The 18,877-nt window shown below is 35.8% G+C and overlaps 1 protein-coding gene across 1 annotated transcript; it reads left to right on the forward strand.

The window, feature by feature from the left end:
* The first annotated feature begins 8,578 nt into the window (after window positions 1-8,578).
* LOC125194411 (dynamin-2A-like) lies at window positions 8,579-18,492 on the forward strand. Its single transcript, XM_048092605.1, has 22 exons — window positions 8,579-8,946; window positions 11,319-11,369; window positions 11,459-11,579; window positions 11,731-11,820; window positions 11,942-12,003; window positions 12,106-12,220; window positions 12,354-12,696; window positions 13,430-13,577; window positions 13,853-13,954; window positions 14,035-14,154; window positions 14,417-14,500; window positions 14,595-14,722; window positions 15,030-15,114; window positions 15,254-15,401; window positions 15,821-15,897; window positions 16,342-16,398; window positions 16,488-16,638; window positions 16,726-16,874; window positions 17,124-17,237; window positions 17,317-17,384; window positions 17,498-17,667; window positions 17,939-18,492. Exons 1-22 carry the CDS (start codon window positions 8,797-8,799, stop codon window positions 18,175-18,177), a joined length of 2,772 nt encoding a protein of 923 aa, XP_047948562.1. The 5' UTR covers window positions 8,579-8,796; the 3' UTR covers window positions 18,178-18,492.
* Window positions 18,493-18,877: the final 385 nt, after the last annotated feature.

Raw genomic sequence — 18,877 nt, forward strand, 5'->3', positions numbered from 1 at the left:
AATCAATCTTATCAATATAAACTAAAACCTTCAATCATTTATAATTCGTCACTCTTCAACAGAACTCATAGGTAAAATAACTCGTTTGTCATCTTTAAAGCCGCTCACCCAGTGGCGGATCCAGGAATTTATATTTGGGGGTACGAGTCATATGATAAATTATTAAATAATATACCAAAAATAAAAAATAATACTAAAATTAAAATTTTCTATATATATACTCCCTCCGTCCCAAGATAAGCGACCTACTTCTTTTGGGCACGGGATTTAAGGAATGGTATTTAAATAAGTTAAAGTGGAGAGAGTAAAGTATGAGAGAGAGAAAAGTAGAGGAGAGAAGAGAGAATAAAGTAGGTGGAGAATAAAGTAAGAGAGATAACTTTTTGCTAAAAATGGAAATAGGTCACTTATAGTGGGACACCCCAAAAAGGAATACGAGTCACTTATCTTGAGACGGAGGGAGTACATAATAGTACTAAAATATGAACTTTTTGTGTATAATTGATATAAGAAATATAAAAAAACATCAAAAAAATAGTGAAAATACAATTGAAAATGGTAAAAAGTCAAAAAGATCTTGATGAGATTCGGACTCAGGCTGGGAGAGATGCCAGGCGAGGACTCTTACCACTTGTGCTAAGTTAACATATTGTAACTATGAATACATATAATATACTAATATTGAAATTTTTGGGGGGTCATTCGAACCCCTGTGTTACCACCTCCCTCTGCCACTGTGCTCACCTCACCTAAAACTACAATAAGGAACAAAATCAATTTGCAATGCACAAAATCAATAATCAATATGTATTAAAATAATTATCCGTAGAGCAAAGCATAAGATGAGACTAAATAATCAAACAATTTACACCACATGCATTCGATGAAAGGACAAAAAATATTTTTATTTAGAATTCCAACCTAGCCATTGTCGTTGCAGACTCCTTCACCTCACATAATTCGTTTCTCCTTACTTCTTCTTCCCTTATTAATCTTTGTTGAAGAGATTAAGGTTGAAACGCATATTTATTTAATGATGCAAATCACCGATTAATACGAAGAATCGTCATATACTCATATAGTATGAAGCTTCTTCCAATAGTAAGAATAAAAACGCTAAATCTCCATTCTGCATAAAAATATATTTGAATGTGTGATTGAATTTGTTGCTACCAAATACTCAGTATCACATATTTATAGCCCATGTAATAATATGAGAGAATCCTATTTTAAAACCGTTTCACTCCCAAAACCTTTTTTCATTTTCCTCAGGCAGTTTTCCTAGCGAATCATTTAAAATTATAGTACCCACTCACTCCACTTCATCACAACCTCCCACTCACTCCACTAAATCACGCATTTAATGGATTATAAATTATATATATTAATTTAATATAATTTTTTAAATTAAATGAAAATCTTGTAAATTTCTCATAAACTCTTCTTTTATATATTGTATAGATTGAAAATAATAATATAACTTATTGTTAAAATAACTATTTTTTTCTAAGAATCTAAAAACTTTAAATTTATATAATTACTAGTATACCACGTGTGCGATGCACAGATCTTAATTTACTTTATAATATATACACTACGTAAAACAAAAATGATTATATATATGTAAACAACAATTAGATACTAACAAATTTAGTAAAAATTGGCAAATAATTCAACACATGACATTGGTTGTAGTTGAAAAAGGGCATTTCAGACTTCATCAAGATATAGTAAACAAACTCAAATTGCAGAACTTTCAACCTGGTTTGTACATTTAAATAAGACTATTTCAAAATATACGATCTAAATGGCAAAACAAATAGTATATCTTTTTCTGTTTCTTCAGCAAATAAATGCACAATTCCAACACATAAAAATTGAGTCACACATCTTCTTGAGCATCACCTTATTTATTTGCTTCAATGAATTCTCTGTACTCTTTCTTCATCTTCACACCCGATACAGTCCTACACATTCAAATTAAAACAATGATCAACAAAAACATAGTACTACCTTTTTTTATTTTTCTCAACGACAACGTTTTAGATTCTAACGATGTATTATAGAAAGATTAAGGCACTCATTATCCTTGCGGCATGAGCAAAAACATCACAAAGCTATCTAGATAATATGAAAAATTAGGTTGGTGCTATATCCGAGACGAATGCAACGGGTTGTAGTCCATAAAGGAATCGAAATATTGATGGTTGGGACAAAAAATACCATCTTCGACGCTCCAAATTTAACCAACCTGATCATTTCCTTGTTCTTGAAAAATTGTACACAAGGTGTGCCCATGATTCCTGCAGCCTCAGCTATTTCTGGATCTTCCTCGATGTCAATCTCGACCAAATGGACGTGCTGGTCGAATTCATCTATGACCTGCCATATCGAGAGGCTATAGCAGTTTAATTTGGTATGCAGAGTGAAATTGGTAGATGAAATTAAAAAAACTTCCATCGTAGTTGAAGAGCCTAATAGAGTGATGCGTGCGGTGTGATATATCACTCGATCTAACAGGTCCAGAGGATTCGACTAGACTTCAGAGGCTAGAAGATCATGAAACTATCAGAAAGGGGTCGTTGGGTGCACTCTATTCCTTCAAAAACCTCAACCCACTATACTACAACTTAGCACAGGGAAGTAAAGGATCGATCCCACGAGGACGAAGGTGTTACGAAACTGCATTTGAGGATGTTTTGGGAAAAGGAATTGGCTGCTGCCACGCAATTTTGTGGGTCGAGAACTTAAAACTACTGGGTCTGAGAGATAGTAAAAATTTTACTCTACCTACTGGGTCTAAGAACTGAGAACGTAAAGAACATGCATGACTTAGAGAAATGAGATATTTTAAAGTTCTAAAACAACTGGAGTAAACTTAACTAGACAGACTTTCCTAATTTAGACAGACAAGCATAAAGCGAAAGGTAGAGACAAGTTTCCTTAAACTACCAGGGTCTGGAAAAGCATGCAGAAAAGTAAAATGACAAAGCAGATCGTACCGACGTGGTCTAGGGGACAATGCGAAAAAGTAAAGTACATGCTTTGAAAAGTGCTTGACATAAAGCAGATCCGGTTCTAACTACCAACAACTTCATCTTCTTCGGGAATCAAACGAGAATAGCAGATAAAACAAAGTATTAAACACCATGAAAACAGAGCAAACTTAAGATCTAGACTCAAAACGAGAAATTAAAGCCTAAACTAACAGATCTACGCTACTGGACCTAAATGATGCAGGAACAGAAAGTAAACAGCCATAATCATGCACAACGTAAACAACGAACACCAAATACGCGAAACTCCAACTCAAATACACCACGTTTCAACAAATCCAGACATCTCCATATGCAAATCCCCAACCTCCATCAACAAACCAACAGATTTCAGCTCCAAACATCCAACAATAAACAAGAACGAAAGCTAAAAAGCAAGAAATAAAGATCAACTCAGCAAGATCCAACAAAAGCCAACATAAACTTCCATAATAACTAGAAATAGGTCTGAATCCAGTAGATCAAAGCAAGAACTAGAGTTATGAAACTTAAAACCAACAAGTACTAAACGAAAGCAAGTAAAGATTATTTCTTCGCCTTCACAAGGCGGTGTTACACAGCAAAATAACAATGATGAGAACCACGGTGGCCAGAATCCTCCATTCCAAGTGCGCAGCAAACGAAATGAGAAATTTGAAGTGTGAAACTAAAGCATGAAACGAAAGCTTGAGCTAAGAAAGTGTAGAAGTGGCTGTCTTGTTCTTCAAGGTTGAACTCTTTATATATGTGAGGCTCTGATCCCAAGGGTATCCCTCTGGTGATTTGACGCTCTTGCCCTTGAGTAAGACTCTTTAAAATAATCTGCTTCTCGCTTCATTCTCGCTCTCGCTTCATTCTGCTCCTGTCGCCAACTTTTGATTCTCCTAGGTCCGAACGATGACTTCTAATTTTTGCTTCAATTTCATCTCTTTTGCATCTGCCAGGTCAGGTAACAGCAACTCCTAGGTCCAGCAGATTTACTACGCACCTGAACTCATAAACATAGATCAGCGCCCCAAATGCACAGAATTTTAACCCTAAACCTATGCATGAAACGAGTCTTATCAGTAGTGATATACTCCTAACCTCCCACTCACTCCACTTAATCACATATTTTTAGACTTTAATTATATATTTTTAATTTAATATAATTTTAAATTAAATGACAATCTTGTAAATTTCTCCAGAACTCCCCTTTTATATATTGTATAGATGTATAGATTTCAATTTAAATTATACACCATTCATCGTTGAAAATACATAGATTTACCATTTTGGATTGTCCCCACAATTAGATCAAGTGTAAATATGTAAAGATCTTAACCAATTACACGTCATTAATAATGTGAACCTCACAATCCACTAACACTACTTTTTTCTTCTCTCTTTCTTATTTTTTCTATCTATAGTATTTTACCAATTATACATTAAAACTCATGTCATTTACAAATTTATGTATTTTTGAAAGACGGAGGAAATATCAATTTAAATGTAATTTTATATGAATTCTAACAATATCTTAATTAATATATTCTGATGATAATCATACAAAGACATTTGATAATTTTGATTTGAAATTGTCGTATATTTTGATAACAATTTAATATTAGCATATCTATGATATAAGGTGTAATCAATCAATTGCAAATTAAATATTTCTTACGAAATAAAATCTAAATCAATAAATTTCAAAATTTAATGTCAACAAATAACAATAAACTTGTCAATAAAAAATGTTAACACAACGCCAACCGATTTTACCACTTTATTACTAGTAATATTTTGCGCACTATACATTAATATTCATGAGTTTTAAGATCTACTACCTCGATCTGCGAATAGGAGTTCCGTTTATCCATTTCGGTTCATTCGCGATAGGAGTATCAGTTCACTTTTACTATAATTGTTATAGGCTCCACATTCCACTAATCATTCAGCTCACATTTCATTTAAAACTAATACTTCATTCGTCTCCTAAAAATATGAACTTTTTAAACAACACGAATTTTAATGTAAAATTGGTAAAGTATAGAGAGTTTCTATTTTTAAGGGATTGAATGAGTATATACAAATGAGACTCGATACCACTAACTTTTTGTTCTACACGCTTTTCTTAACATTTCTTAAATCCGTGTTGGAAAGAACTGAAACTCCTATTCGCAGACGGAAGGGGTAATAGTTATTGATTATTCTTGATTATGCATGAATTTACACTTTAATATAATTCTCATTATATAAAGTATATCTAAAACGCCTCTAATTAAGGAGGATATTTGACGATAAAGTAAAACTCGATTGGTAAGATGTTTTCCCTTCATCTAATAGGTCAAGGGTCGAGTAATGAAAGACAATTCAGTCCATGTAAATTTCATTGTTAGCAGAGTGAGAACTTTAGTGCATGAAACATGAAGTTATTCGTCGACAAAATAGTGCCAAGTGATCGAGAGTAACCACTAAGAAGCAGAAACATCAAACATTTCTCCAACATTGGCGAAGTGTGGGGTTGAACAGAAAGAGACAGTACAATCCTATCAAGTTGCACCATACATCTACAGTAAACACGAATTTTACATATATTTTGGGATTATTTAATTCTTTTTGATTTTTTAATGTGATCTGACCATGTTTTTGTTTATATTCATATCAATTAGCAGCTTAATGAAATTGTTGAGCTATGAAAATAACAATGACTTAAAAGAAATTAAAATCATGATATATCAAGTTTGGAGTTGGAATCACAGGCTTACATTAGTTGAGTATCCGCTGAGTTTGCATAAGTGCCAAGATTAACCAAGAGAAATCAAAGCACATCTAGTGGTCTGTTGAAATAAGGCACAGTCTAGAGCATGTCTAATAATACGCTGAGTTGATTTCAACCAGACTAGTGGTATGTTAATTTTGTTTAGAAAAAAATATTTGTTAGCATATTTCTTAGTACATCTTAAAACCCAACTATCTCGCCAACTATAATGTGTTTGGATCATTTGTTGTGCATTTAGCCACAACAGAGTAGAGGTGCCCAAGGTTATGGTTTTGGAAAATGTTGAACCAAAATCGAATCGTGAGGGTGTTTTGCGGTTACGGTTCATTTCAAAAACCATCGGTTTCGGTTCCAAAACGGTGGTTTTAAACAGTTTTTACGGTTCAAAACCGTCGACGGTTCCGACTCGATTTCACGGTTTTCCGGCGGTTTTTTTGCAGTTTCGGCACGATTTTGGTTTGGAAATTTTCGAACATGAACCGAACCACGGTTCTAAAATCGACGATTTCGGTTCGAGTAAATTTTCGAGATTCCGGTTCGAATTAACCGTCGGAACCGTAAACATTGGGCACCACTACAGCAGAGGATGTTACACGCACCACATTATTTTATATAAAATTATATAAATATTTTAATTAAAGTATGTATGTAATTGTATCCCCCAGCTATGGTCGAATGCACACAGTAGGGGATCCAAATCCACTATAAATATACTTAACAGGGCTCGAATATGTGGCATCCAATACCACATTTACCCTTCATCATCAACCATTACACATTATTTCACCATTTTGGGAGTTGATCAAATAAGCAAGTAAAGAATTTGAAAAAAATAGAGAAAAGAGAACACATGTCATTTTTTACGTAATTTTTAGGATTCAATTTCTTTGGTGTAGAATGAATAAGTCATGTTTTCACTGTTGGGCAATTTTGGTTTAAGTAATTATTATTCTGTTCAGCTGACTAAAATGTCCCAAAAATTTGGTGGAAATAGAAATGAGAGGGGTACAAATGGAATATTGCCTTCAATTCTGGGTTCGAGAATCACTTCAATTACAAATACCACCAAATTCCGAAGAATTCATATAAGCCAGTTCTCGTGTTGAACAATGCGGGGCCAACAGTAACTTTAGCGTTGCCAAAAATTATTTTGTAGTATCTCGTACACTAAATACTAGGCCTGCTTATTCGGTCGGTTCCGGTTCTACCCGGTCCGGTTGACCGGATACTCGGTTACAAATTTTTATGAATCCTAAAACCGGAACCGGAACTGGAACCGGCCGGATCCGGTTCCGAACCGGTCAGGTAAGAACCGGTCGGTTCCGGTTCAGAACCGGAACCGATTTATAGTTTTAATTTTAATTTATTTAAATAATTCAACATCTAGAAATATAACAATTAATACCTATAAATTTAAATAAACACACAAAAATGCAAATCAAAATATTGAAAATCTTAACATGGAGTAAAAATATAGTTCTTGACCACTAATCATGTGATTTATGCACAACTACGTCTCAAAAGTGGTATACTAATTAAGCCTAGTCCACAGATTATGGAATTTCAATTCTTTAATATCTTTATTACATTATTATCACTCAGCAAAATACCTTCCATCAAATAAAACAATAAGGCCTATAAATCAATATAATTTCAAAGTAGTAGTATTTGATTTTGTCGTATACTTCCTCCGTCCACGATTAAGAGTCCCATTTCTAAATGGCGCGGGTTTTAAGAAATGTTAAGAAAAGTGGGTGGAAGAAAGTTAGTAGAATAGGGGTCTCACTTGTATATATTAGTTTTAAACGATATGTGAGTGGAATGAGTTAGTGGAATGTGGGGTCTCTTTACCATTGGTAATTATGAACCGGAACTCTTATTTGTGAACGGACCAAAATGAAAAAACGGGACTCTTATTCGTGGACAGAGGGAGTATTTCTTAACGATATAGATGTGTATCAAAATATACACTATAGATGTTAATTGAAAAAAATTGGATAAACTATACAATATGTTAGTAATTGAAAGCATATCAAACGAATTTATATTTGAAGCACATTCTTTTGATGTATTTCTAACTCAATTGAATACAAAAAATGAGGAGACATCAAATGAAAAATATGTACTCCATAGTTGTTGGCTCCTTAGGAAGTTAGGATTAATTGTAATTTAAGTAAAAAATAAATAAATGTTATTAAAACTAAAATTAAAAATCTGAAATTAATATATTATCCGGTTCCGGGTAGAACCGGAACCGAAAATTTTGAAAAATATTAGAACCGGTACCGGAACCGGAACCGGTTCTCCGGTTACAGATTCCTCAATTACCCGGCCGGTTCCGATTTCGATTCCGGGTACCCGAGAAGCGGAGAACCGATTAAGCAGGCCTACTAAATACCTATAAATGTTCAGAAAATACCCCAAATCTTGCCACAAATTGAAAGGTGCATAATACGTCCTTAGGGTTCAATGACATGAAAATTACCAACCGTAAATGGTGATAAACAAAATAATAAATGATACTCCATCTAATTAGAGATCTATGACAATATTTTCTAATATAAAGGACCTATAATATTTAGCATGAACTTAAACATACCCAACCCAAGTAAATAATCAAATCAAATTAAATTAGATTCATTAGTTACGTTTAGCAAAAATAAATGGTGGGAAAACTACGGTTGGAAATCACAGCCTCAGGTGAGTAATTAACCGTTAATCTGAAAAATAATTGCATAATTAACAGCGTTTTCTTTCTTCATATAGAAATAATTTCCACAAATCCAAACAAACAATCAAACAACGCTCAAACCCTAATCTCTGCTTAATCTATACATGCACATATAGATACAGTCTTCGATACCGGACTCGGATTGACTTGATCTCCTCCCATTCCGTTGGATCTGCCGCCATTTCTGCTTCGATCCGGCTGGTTCAGTCACTCATTGATTCAATTGCATCCGAAACGTTGATATCTCGGGAGGAGATTTTCTGGCATCCATGGAGGCGATCGAGGAATTGTCGCAGCTTTCTGATTCGATGCGGCAGGCGGCGGCGCTGCTTGCTGACGAGGACGTGGATGAGACGCCGTCTGCTTCTTCTTCCAAACGCCCCTCCACTTTCCTCAATGTTGTTGCTCTCGGAAACACTGTGAGTATGGCTAATCACAGCTTCGTTGCGCTCCATACTTGAAAGTGACTTAGACCTTCGTTGTTATGCAATACATCGGATCTGGACATGTGGTCTGTTATTTGACTTTGGAATCGGGATTGTGCACCTGTGATCTCATAGCTGGGGCTTATATGCTCTTTTGTGTTTGAATGTTTCATTCAACTGTTCCACTTTCTTTTGTATCTCATACGGAAGCTGGACTGCGTAGATCATGAATTTTGCCAGTTACATGTGTTGAAGAAAATAGATTTGGATAGCTACACAAATAAATTCTAATGTTGTTAGAGCTTGATGTGCCTTTAGAATGAGCATTTATTTATCCAAGGTATGGGTAGGTTAACTTCAGTTTCCAAATTCTAATGAGCAGGAGGGAGTGATAAAACTTTTGCCTCGTTTACAACCTTAGAGAAGTATTTTGACGCATCTGAAATTTCCAGTGTTCTATATGATTTGAGTCATGTAAAGAGTCCTATGCAAGATGTTAGGTGCTTGTTATGGCACTCCAAGTTGGTAATAACTGTGTTCATTTCTCAGCATGATGAGGTCTCACATTGATTTTCGGCTATGCTTATATTCATTTTGAATTGGGCTGAAATTTGAACTATCTCTACCTTTTTCCTTATGCATTCATAAACTATTGAAATTCTAAATCTAGAATTTGAAATGATCTATAGTACTCCCTCTATCCAGCCATAAGTGAGGCGCTTCTTTTGGGCACGAGATTTAAGAAATTGATACTTAAAGAGTTAAGTGGAAAGAGAGAAAAAGTAGAGCTGTGAAGAGTGAATAAAGTAGGTAAGAGAATAAAGTTTGAGGGCGGAAATGTATTATTATATGTTAGAAAGGAAATGACTCACCTATGGTGGGACACCCCAAAAAGGAAAGTGACTTGCTTTGGTCGGACAGAGGGAGTATAACTTTCAGATGTATCATGTATCTTTACTCTCATGTCAAGCTTAATGTCTTTAGTTTCAGAATTTGTTTAGGAGTCATGGAGTCATTCTATCGTAGCATAAATTAACTTCTCATATTATGCCATTTCTGGTATTGTTTTTTCTTGTCCACATTCTTTACAACCCATATTCTTATAATTTGAGGAGCTTCCATTACTCATTAGTCAACATTCAAACCTCCCAAGAGACTTATAAATATTACTCTCTCCGTCCCACAAGAATATGCACTTTTGGTTGAGCACGAGTTTTAATGCACAATTGGTAAAGTAAAAGAGAGATAGAAAGAAAAACTAAAGTATTGTTATTTGTTAGTGGAGAATGGGTCCCATCTCAGTAGAGAGAAAAGGTTTTCCAAAATCAGAAAGTGCATACTCTTGTGGGACAGACTAAAAATGAAAGAGTGCATACTCTTGTAGGACGGGGGAGCATGAGATATTAGTAGATTGAATTGCATGGCCATAAATTTTTACGATGAATTTTCTGAAATTCTCAAGATATCACATTTCCTCTTAACTTCTGAACCTTCTGTAACTCCTTAAAGGTACTGACATACAGCTGCTACTGCTTCTTGAACTGATGATGGAAGTAATTTGTTCCATTGAGTTTATGGATTTTCATTTTGCTTCTTCCAAATTTGAATACTCAAGTATGAGCATGATCATGTTCCATGAAACTTAAATATGAAAAGCACGAACATGAACATATGTTTCTTTATTTCTTCTTAGCAAGCACGTAACTAAACTGATAGCACATACTCTGTGTTAATTATGACAAGGACTTTAATATAAGGTCAGAAAATGCCAATGAAGACCTAAAAGTTTGTAATCAGATGATTATGTCCCTGGTTTGTCCATGTATGTGCGCTTCAGTTGTGTATGATTAGATTCTGGGAAGTGGAGAAGTAGGAACCTTTAGTGGGACTTTCTCTTATTGAGGTCGTACCATCGAATCAGATGATCCTTGGTCTGGTGCTTTAGCAGGTGGCACATCTACTCAAGGTCTATTCAACTAATTTATTTTTGGAGTTTAATGACTCAATGTGTTTAAATTAAAATTTCAAAGTAGGCTAGCTCCTTAGGCCCTTCTTGGTATGATGGAATGAATGAGGGTGGAATGGAACGAAGGTACGAATGGAATAACAATTCCTTCGCATTTTCATTCCATTCTCTCCTCCATTATATCACATGATCATTCCATTCCATTATATCAATCAAAAGAATGGAATGGAAGTAGGAATCACCATTCCATCATACCAAGAAGGGCCTTACATTCTTACTAGGGTGAACATGCAGGGGCTGATATAAAATTGTTACCTTTTCACTTCAGTACTTAGCTGGTTTGCCTGTATTTATGTTGTCTTTGTCATGGGATATCTTCTGACTGAGACATTTTTATCAGGGCGCAGGTAAGTCTGCTGTATTAAATAGTCTAATCGGGCATCCTGCGTTGGTGAGTGTCATGAGCTCTTACTCATAATCATCTATTATATATTAACATAAGAATAAGCTCATTCCTTCTTATTAACCTTAATTCTACAGCCAACTGGTGAAGGTGGTGCTACTCGTGCTCCCATAGTTGTTGATTTAACAAGGGATGCCTCCATGAGCAGTAAAGCAATCATTCTGCAGATTGATAGTAAATCTCAGCAAGTTTCTGCAAGTGAGGCCTTTTACTGAACTTTTAAGTGTAATGCAGAGTTCTGTAGGAGCTAGTAGGCATTCTATTCACAGACCATAAAAAAAGAATTCTATACTATCTTGGTTGTCTGATCACTCGGAGTCCATCCTTTGAATCTTTTGAACTGTCATAGGTGCTCTACGGCATTCATTACAGGACAGATTGAGCAAAAGTTCAGGCAAGAGTCGAGATGAGATATATTTAAAACTTCAAACCAGTACAGGTATGTCTATGGAAATTATTATTTTTACCTATTTGTTTCTGGGTCTTTTCCATGCTGTTGCTTCTACTTATTGAGCTTAGAGTACCTGGAATGTTTATATTAGTTATCTATTGTCTTCCAGCTCCCCCATTGAAATTGATAGATTTGCCTGGAGTGGATAAGGGGAGTCTTGATGATCCACTGGTAAGGATATTAAGGACATCCGTTAGACTGAATTTGAGGATTTTATGTTAGACACAGAAATTCGTAGTTAATTATCCTGATAACCCATTTTCCTCCCTACAGAGTCAATACGCTGAACGCAGTGATGCAATATTATTGGTTGTGATACCTGCTTCCCAGGCCCCAGAAGTGGCCTCAGCTAAAGCAATCAGAATTGCGAAGGAGCTTGACGGAGAATGTGGGTTTGCTCTGTGTTTTCTTCATGATTTATAACATTCCAGAAAAGGAAAAACTAGGAAGAACTATAAAGAGTTCTGTCTTCTGTCCAGTTTTATACCTATATGTGATCAACCTATGTTTCTATTTCTTAGTTACGAGAACTGTTGGAGTCATTAGCAAGATAGATCAAGCATCTTCAGAACCAAAAGTCCTAGCTGCTGTGCAGGCTCTTCTATCGAACCAAGGACCCCGAAGTACATCTGATATTCCATGGGTCGCTTTGATTGGTCAATCTGTCTCTATAGCATCCTCACAATCGGGGAGCGTTGGTGCCGATAATTCCTTAGAAACTGCATGGCGAGCAGAGACTGAAAGTTTGAAATCTATACTGACTGGAGCCCCTCAAAGCAAGCTTGGGCGAGTAGCCTTGGTAGAGACCCTGGCTCAACAGATCCGAAGTCGTATGAAAGTTAGACTTCCTAACCTTCTATCTGGGTATGATATTGCTTCAAGCTTCTTGTCCTTGGTTTACCACTTGTACTATTATATCTTGAAGACATGTTCTGTTTCTGTAAGCCACATAGTAAATACTTAATGTTTTTCCTAAGATGAAGTGATGAGCATAACTAATATTTTTCTCCATCTAGAAAATGATTTATCTATCCCATGATGACATCTACTCCCTCCGTTTATGCAAAAATTGTGACAACTTTCTTTTTCGTTCCGTCCGCAAAAACTTTGCCAGTTTCCTTTTTTAGTAGTAGTATCCACACAGCTCACAATTTTCACCATTTAGTGAGACCCTTACTCCACTCATACACTACTAACCATTTTATTAAAACCCGTTTCATCCACAATGTAGCTATTGTGCCATCCACAATGTGGCTATTTTGTTTTGACAAAGATTAGATGTCATATAGACATTTTCTTCTTTCAACATTTGTTTTGGAGTCAATTCATACGTCTATGTTTTAGGTTGCTTTTTCTTGTTTTTTTTTTTTCATTTTTACTGGTGTAAATGACTCTATCTGCGAAATATCTGATTGCACACTTAGTGAAATGGTTCTATTATGATTTACCCCTCCCATAGAAGATTGGTTGGCCCTGATACATGATTTTCTCATTATGTAATTTGATTATGGATACTAAAAAACTACTTTTTCTTCATTAGTTTGTTCGAGTATTGAAAACATATATTGACCGTGTACCTATTCTGCATTTCCTGAAGGCTCCAGGGTAAGTCCCAAATAGTACAGGAAGAACTAGTCAAACTTGGTGAGCAGATGGTTCACAGCTCTGAGGGTACAAAGGCTTTAGCCTTGGAGCTTTGCCGTGAATTTGAGGACAGATTCCTCCAACACATCACAACTGGGGAGGTGAGATATGATTAAAGCTATTTTCTGATTAGCCTCGCAATTGTAGTATTGATTAACATTTTTAACATGAATTGGAAGGACAAATTCCTCCGGCTTATCTTTGTGACACATAAATGCATCTAACTTATCATATATTTATACTGTGTTATATATGCTGTACCCTATCTGGGTCAGTTAAAACAAGATCAATAGATGGAGCATCAATGGTTCATCCATGGGCACCCACTTTAAAAGAATTAGTATTCTACCTAGATTTGAATCACAATTCTTTGCAGGGTTTTGGATGGAAAGTTGTTGCTAGTTTTGAAGGAAATTTCCCCAATAGAATCAAGCAATTGCCTTTAGATAGACATTTCGACATCAATAACGTAAAGAGGGTATGCTTTCTACATCATCTCAACAATGATATGTTCTGAAGTCTTATTTTTTGCTCATTTACACTTGTAAATCTCTCCAGATTGTTCTTGAAGCTGACGGTTATCAACCTTATCTTATATCTCCTGAGAAAGGGCTGAGATCTTTAATAAAGGGTGTTTTGGAGCTTGCTAAAGAACCTTCACGTCTTTGTGTTGATGAGGTAAGCCTTGAATAATTTCTCTGTCTGTTGGATGATGTCCTAATTATGATCCAAGATTAAAGTGCCGTCTTTCTCAGAAGTCAGACCTTTCTTGGATATTGAACTTGATGGAAATTATATCTTTATATCTGAATTTTGTAACTTGCACCTTGGTGTTTGCTCCACATGATTTTGTTTCTACCCCCTTTTCCATTTTTTTCATGCAATGTCACTTTCTCTTCTGCATACAACAAAGCTACAATATTTACAATCATGTGAATAGGTGCACAGGGTACTTGTTGATATCGTAACAGCTGCTGCGAATGCCACACCAGGCCTTGGAAGATATCCTCCATTTAAGCGAGAGGTACATGATTGAGATGGAGCTATAGATTTCAACAGTTGATATTATGCTAATTGTTTCTTCTGAGTCAGAGAATGTATTTCTGCTTCATGTGTAGGTCATAGCGGTTGCCTCAACTGCTCTTGAAAGCTACAAAACTAATGCAAAAAATATGGTAGTAGCACTTGTTGACATGGAACGCGCATTTGTTCCTCCCCAACATTTTATCCGATTGGTGCAGAGGCGGTATGCTTAGCAATTTGATTGAGTTCTGGACCATTTGCAGCTTTTATCTGGCTTTCTTTAGATTTTTGAGAAATAGTAGGAGAAAGTATATTGACAATAAAATTTGGTTTGATCTTTTATTTGTTTACTTTTTTTGGTTTCTAATTGTGCAGAGGTAGTGGAAGAAAATGAGTTGATTATCAAATTTACCTTTTCTATATTTATTGTGTTTAGTTGCCTTTTTGTAATACAGAATTAATTTGGTTTTTCCCTTCTTGATGGTCATATTGCATATTCATATAGTTGTTTCTTTTGATCATTCTTCCAGGATGGATAGACAGCGGCGTGAAGAGGAGCTGAAAGGTCGATCTTCCAAAAAGGCTCATGAAGCCGAGCAGTCCATGTTAAATAGGGTATGTAATGTTTTCTTTGTTACTCTTTCCTTTCTTTCTCCTTTTTGAGGATACTCAAATTGCATGGTCCTTCAATATTGGTTGCGGAAAGTTTCTTAAACTTTATGTTCTGATTTAACTGTCTTGGTTCCTTATTCAGGCAACAAGTCCTCAAACTGGAGGCCAGCAGAGTGGGGGTGGCTTAAAGTCAATGAAGGACAATAAATCTAGTCAACAAGATAAAGAAAAGGATGTGCAAGATGAACCAGTCCTAAAAGTTGCTGGGCCGGAAGGGGAAATAACTGCAGGTTCATGATGACTTTTTATTTGCAGTTTTACACTTCTCATAAACCAAAGGCTGGATGTCATCTAGATGTGGTGATTCGATAGGTTTTTGTTTTTGTTATTGATATTATCATTGTCTCAACACTCAGGTTATGGTTTAGTGCAACTTTGATGTTTGATAAAATTTTGAGAATGCCCTATTAAAATTTGTTTTGTTGGCTCGTCCTTGCACAGAATTTTCTGACTAGTAAAGCAACTACTGATCAAGAATTTGGTGTTTGTGCAATTTTAAATCGATGGTCATTTTAATTGACCACTTATATGGTATTTTTCCCAGTGTTGTTTAATGTATTTATCATCTATAAGGAAAACTAGCATATTCTAATTCGTTTTAAAATTTTGGCTTAAGTTTCGATTAGGGATTAATTTCCACCTTTTTCAGGCTTTTTGTTGAAGAAAAGTAACAAAAACAGCGGGTGGAGCAAAAGATGGTTTGTTCTGAATGAAAAGACTGGAAAAGTGAGTCCATTCATGGTTTGGATGTATTGGAATAAGATCAATTATTCCATGTTGTGATTAGATCAATGGGAGACAATGCTTGATTTTTTCCATCTTTAATTCTGGGTTGCTGAATAGAAAGAAAATTTTCTGATCCAACTCCTTTTAGCTTGTTATGTATGAACTTTCCTTAATCGCAGATATTCTTAAACTTGTAGTCAGTTGAAATTTCTAATAGGTGAATAGGTCTATGCATATATTCTTAGTTGGTTTTTCTACTTCTGTGTTCTGACATTGAACTTATTTAATTATTTTCAGTAGTTCAATGAAGAGTTTCTAACAGCAAGTAAAAGACGTTCTTATTTGATGAAAAAAAAGTGTGCTTTTGTTTATAATTATGCTCCGTTCTCTGGTCACCTTATGATGTACCCTGCTGATTCATTATTTTCTTGGATCTCTCTGCAGCTTGGATACACCAAGAAACAGGAAGAACGGCATTTTCGTGGTGTTATCACTTTGGAGGTACTTACTGGCAGTGTACTGCATGTCTGTGAGCCCCTCAAATGCATTATTTAGGAAACCAACTTGTATATTATGGTTCTTATTATCAGGAATGTAACTTGGAAGAAGTTTCAGAGGAAGAAGAATCTCCTCCTACAAAGAGTTCTAAAGACAAAAAGGCAAGTGGTCGTGATGCTGGAAAAGGACCCAGTCTTGCATTCAAGCTAACAAGCAGGGTTCAGTATAAGACTGTTCTTAAAGGTTCTTTTAAGTTCTTGTTCTCATGAGGCATTCTTTTCGTTAAGAAGTAAAGATTAAAACTGACTAGAACTTTACTCATTTCTGCAGCTCAAAGTGCTGTTGTTTTGAAGGCTGAGAGTATGCAAGAAAAGACCGAGTGGTTGAGTAAGTTAAGAAATGTAATCAGTTCTAAAGGAGGTCAAGTGAAGGGTGAAACTGGTCCTCCAATGCGGCAAAGCCTTTCTGACGGTTCTCTTGTAAATAATTTGCTTACTTCTGCACATTCCAAATGTCTGATGCATATATGCTCCTTAACTGGTTGATATTTTCTGATTGATATGAGGTTAATGTATTGCTGTTACACTTATTATGTGAAGTCCTGTATGGGAGAAATATGATTTTTCAAGTCTATCTATTTCCTTGTATTGTCACTGGAGTATCAAATCTTTTCTACATTTGCACGACAAAGCCCTGCTTACTGATCTTACTGTGGTTGCTTTGACTAGGATACAATGGCCCGAAGACCTGCAGATCCTGAGGAAGAACTTCGATGGATGGCTCAGGAAGTGCGTGGTTATGTTGAAGCTGTTCTGAACAGTCTTGCTGCTAATGTTCCAAAGGTTGGGTTTAATATTGAAATGGTCTTTTGGCTTGGAGTCGTCAAGCTCCTTCTTTTCATGTATAATTATTGTATTGCAGGCGGTTGTACTTTGCCAAGTAGAGATGGCAAAAGAAGACATGCTTAATAAACTGTACATTTCTGTCAGGTTAGTGTCATTTCCATGCTACGAGTTGTTCTAAATAGTCGTGAAATATTGTGTTGATTTTCAATCTCAGTTCTCATATTCATGATATGGCTTGATTTAAATTGGAACTGTAGTGCCCAAAGCACAGCTAGAATAGAAGAGTTGCTCCTTGAGGACCAGAATGTAAAGCGCAGGCGAGAACGCCACCAGAAACAATCCGCTCTTCTCTCCAAGCTGACAAGGAACTTAAGCATTCACGACAATAGGGCAGCAGCAGCCTCCAGCTTCTCCAACAACGGAGCAGGTATTTTTTGAAGAAATTAGCAATGACTATCTTTACTTGCAGTTAAGGTTTCATTAGTCCCGTTCCGTCTAATGTCTAATCTGAAAATTTGTAGTTGAAAAATATCTAAAAGTATTCTAGTAGGAAACTTGTGTCGTTCTAAAAAGTGTGGATGCATAATAATGATTTCAAAATAAGTATACAAAATGAAAGGGGAAAAAATGATGTAGTTGCTGAATTAAGATCTTGCAATACAGTCCTCAATGTGAACTTATTATGCGACCCTGCGCAGAGAATAGTCCAACTGCCACGGGTCCATCCTCAGGCGACGACTGGAGAATGGCGTTTGATGCTGCTGCCAACGGTCCAAGTGATTCGTATGGGGATTCTAGATCCAATGGTCATAGTCGAAGGTACAGTGATCCTCCACAAAATGGTGATGTGAGCTCAGGGGCAAACTCTGGTAGCCGTCGCACCCCTAACCGACTGCCACCTGCTCCTCCTTCATCCAGCTCTAGTTATAGATCTTAGAATTATGTGGGGGTGATTTTGACGAAAAATCTGTTCATGCATTCTTATCGAGTGGGTGCTTTATTTCCGAGGTGTCACGAGCCACTCTGATTGATCTGAAATCGAGAATTGGTATAGTTCTGTAGATAAATACTCCACGATTGATGTGTCTGTCATTCATGTTGCAGCTTGTTGCATTTTTTGTATCGGCCATTGCCTTATATTGAAGTTTCTATACTCGGATGTAATGTGTGTTCTCTTCATGAGAATATTAACATTTTCTCTATTTTTACACCCAACCAACCGTCACGAAATGAAACCACCATTCTTTAACTATTTCAATTCTGCATTTACATTTGCTACCATTGTGTTCGGTTGTCTAAGATCTTATCCTCAAATTGTATGTATAAATTTATTAAGATTTGTCACAGCTTAATGTCAACTCTTATAAGTTAAGACTCATCATACGTGACATTTTCCGTACCAAAACTTATCTAATTAATTGAACTAGATATCAACTGCAATATTTTTCCCAAAGCCCCATCTCAACTCCTTTTTGGCACTATTAGTCCATTATTAAAACAATTCATTCATCGCCACTTCTTAATATGTTTTCTTTTTCTAGTTTTTCATTTATTTTCTTCTTTTCTGGTTGACTTCCTTCCTTGTCATGCCCCACCCCTCTAAAAAATACATTAAAATTACAAAAAAAAAACAAACA

The sequence above is a fragment of the Salvia hispanica genome, chromosome 6 (assembly GCF_023119035.1).
Source record: "Salvia hispanica cultivar TCC Black 2014 chromosome 6, UniMelb_Shisp_WGS_1.0, whole genome shotgun sequence".
Taxonomy (NCBI): Eukaryota; Viridiplantae; Streptophyta; class Magnoliopsida; order Lamiales; family Lamiaceae; genus Salvia; species Salvia hispanica.

Bases quoted from the DNA above. Each gene is read 5' to 3' on its own strand.
- LOC125194411 (XM_048092605.1), top strand. From the start codon at position 8,797: ATGGAGGCGATCGAGGAATTGTCGCAGCTTTCTGATTCGATGCGGCAG. The intron at 13,578-13,852 runs GTGAGATATGAT...AATTCTTTGCAG, and splicing joins AACACATCACAACTGGGGAG to GGTTTTGGATGGAAAGTTGT. The intron at 16,639-16,725 runs GTTCTTTTAAGT...TCATTTCTGCAG, and splicing joins GTATAAGACTGTTCTTAAAG to CTCAAAGTGCTGTTGTTTTG.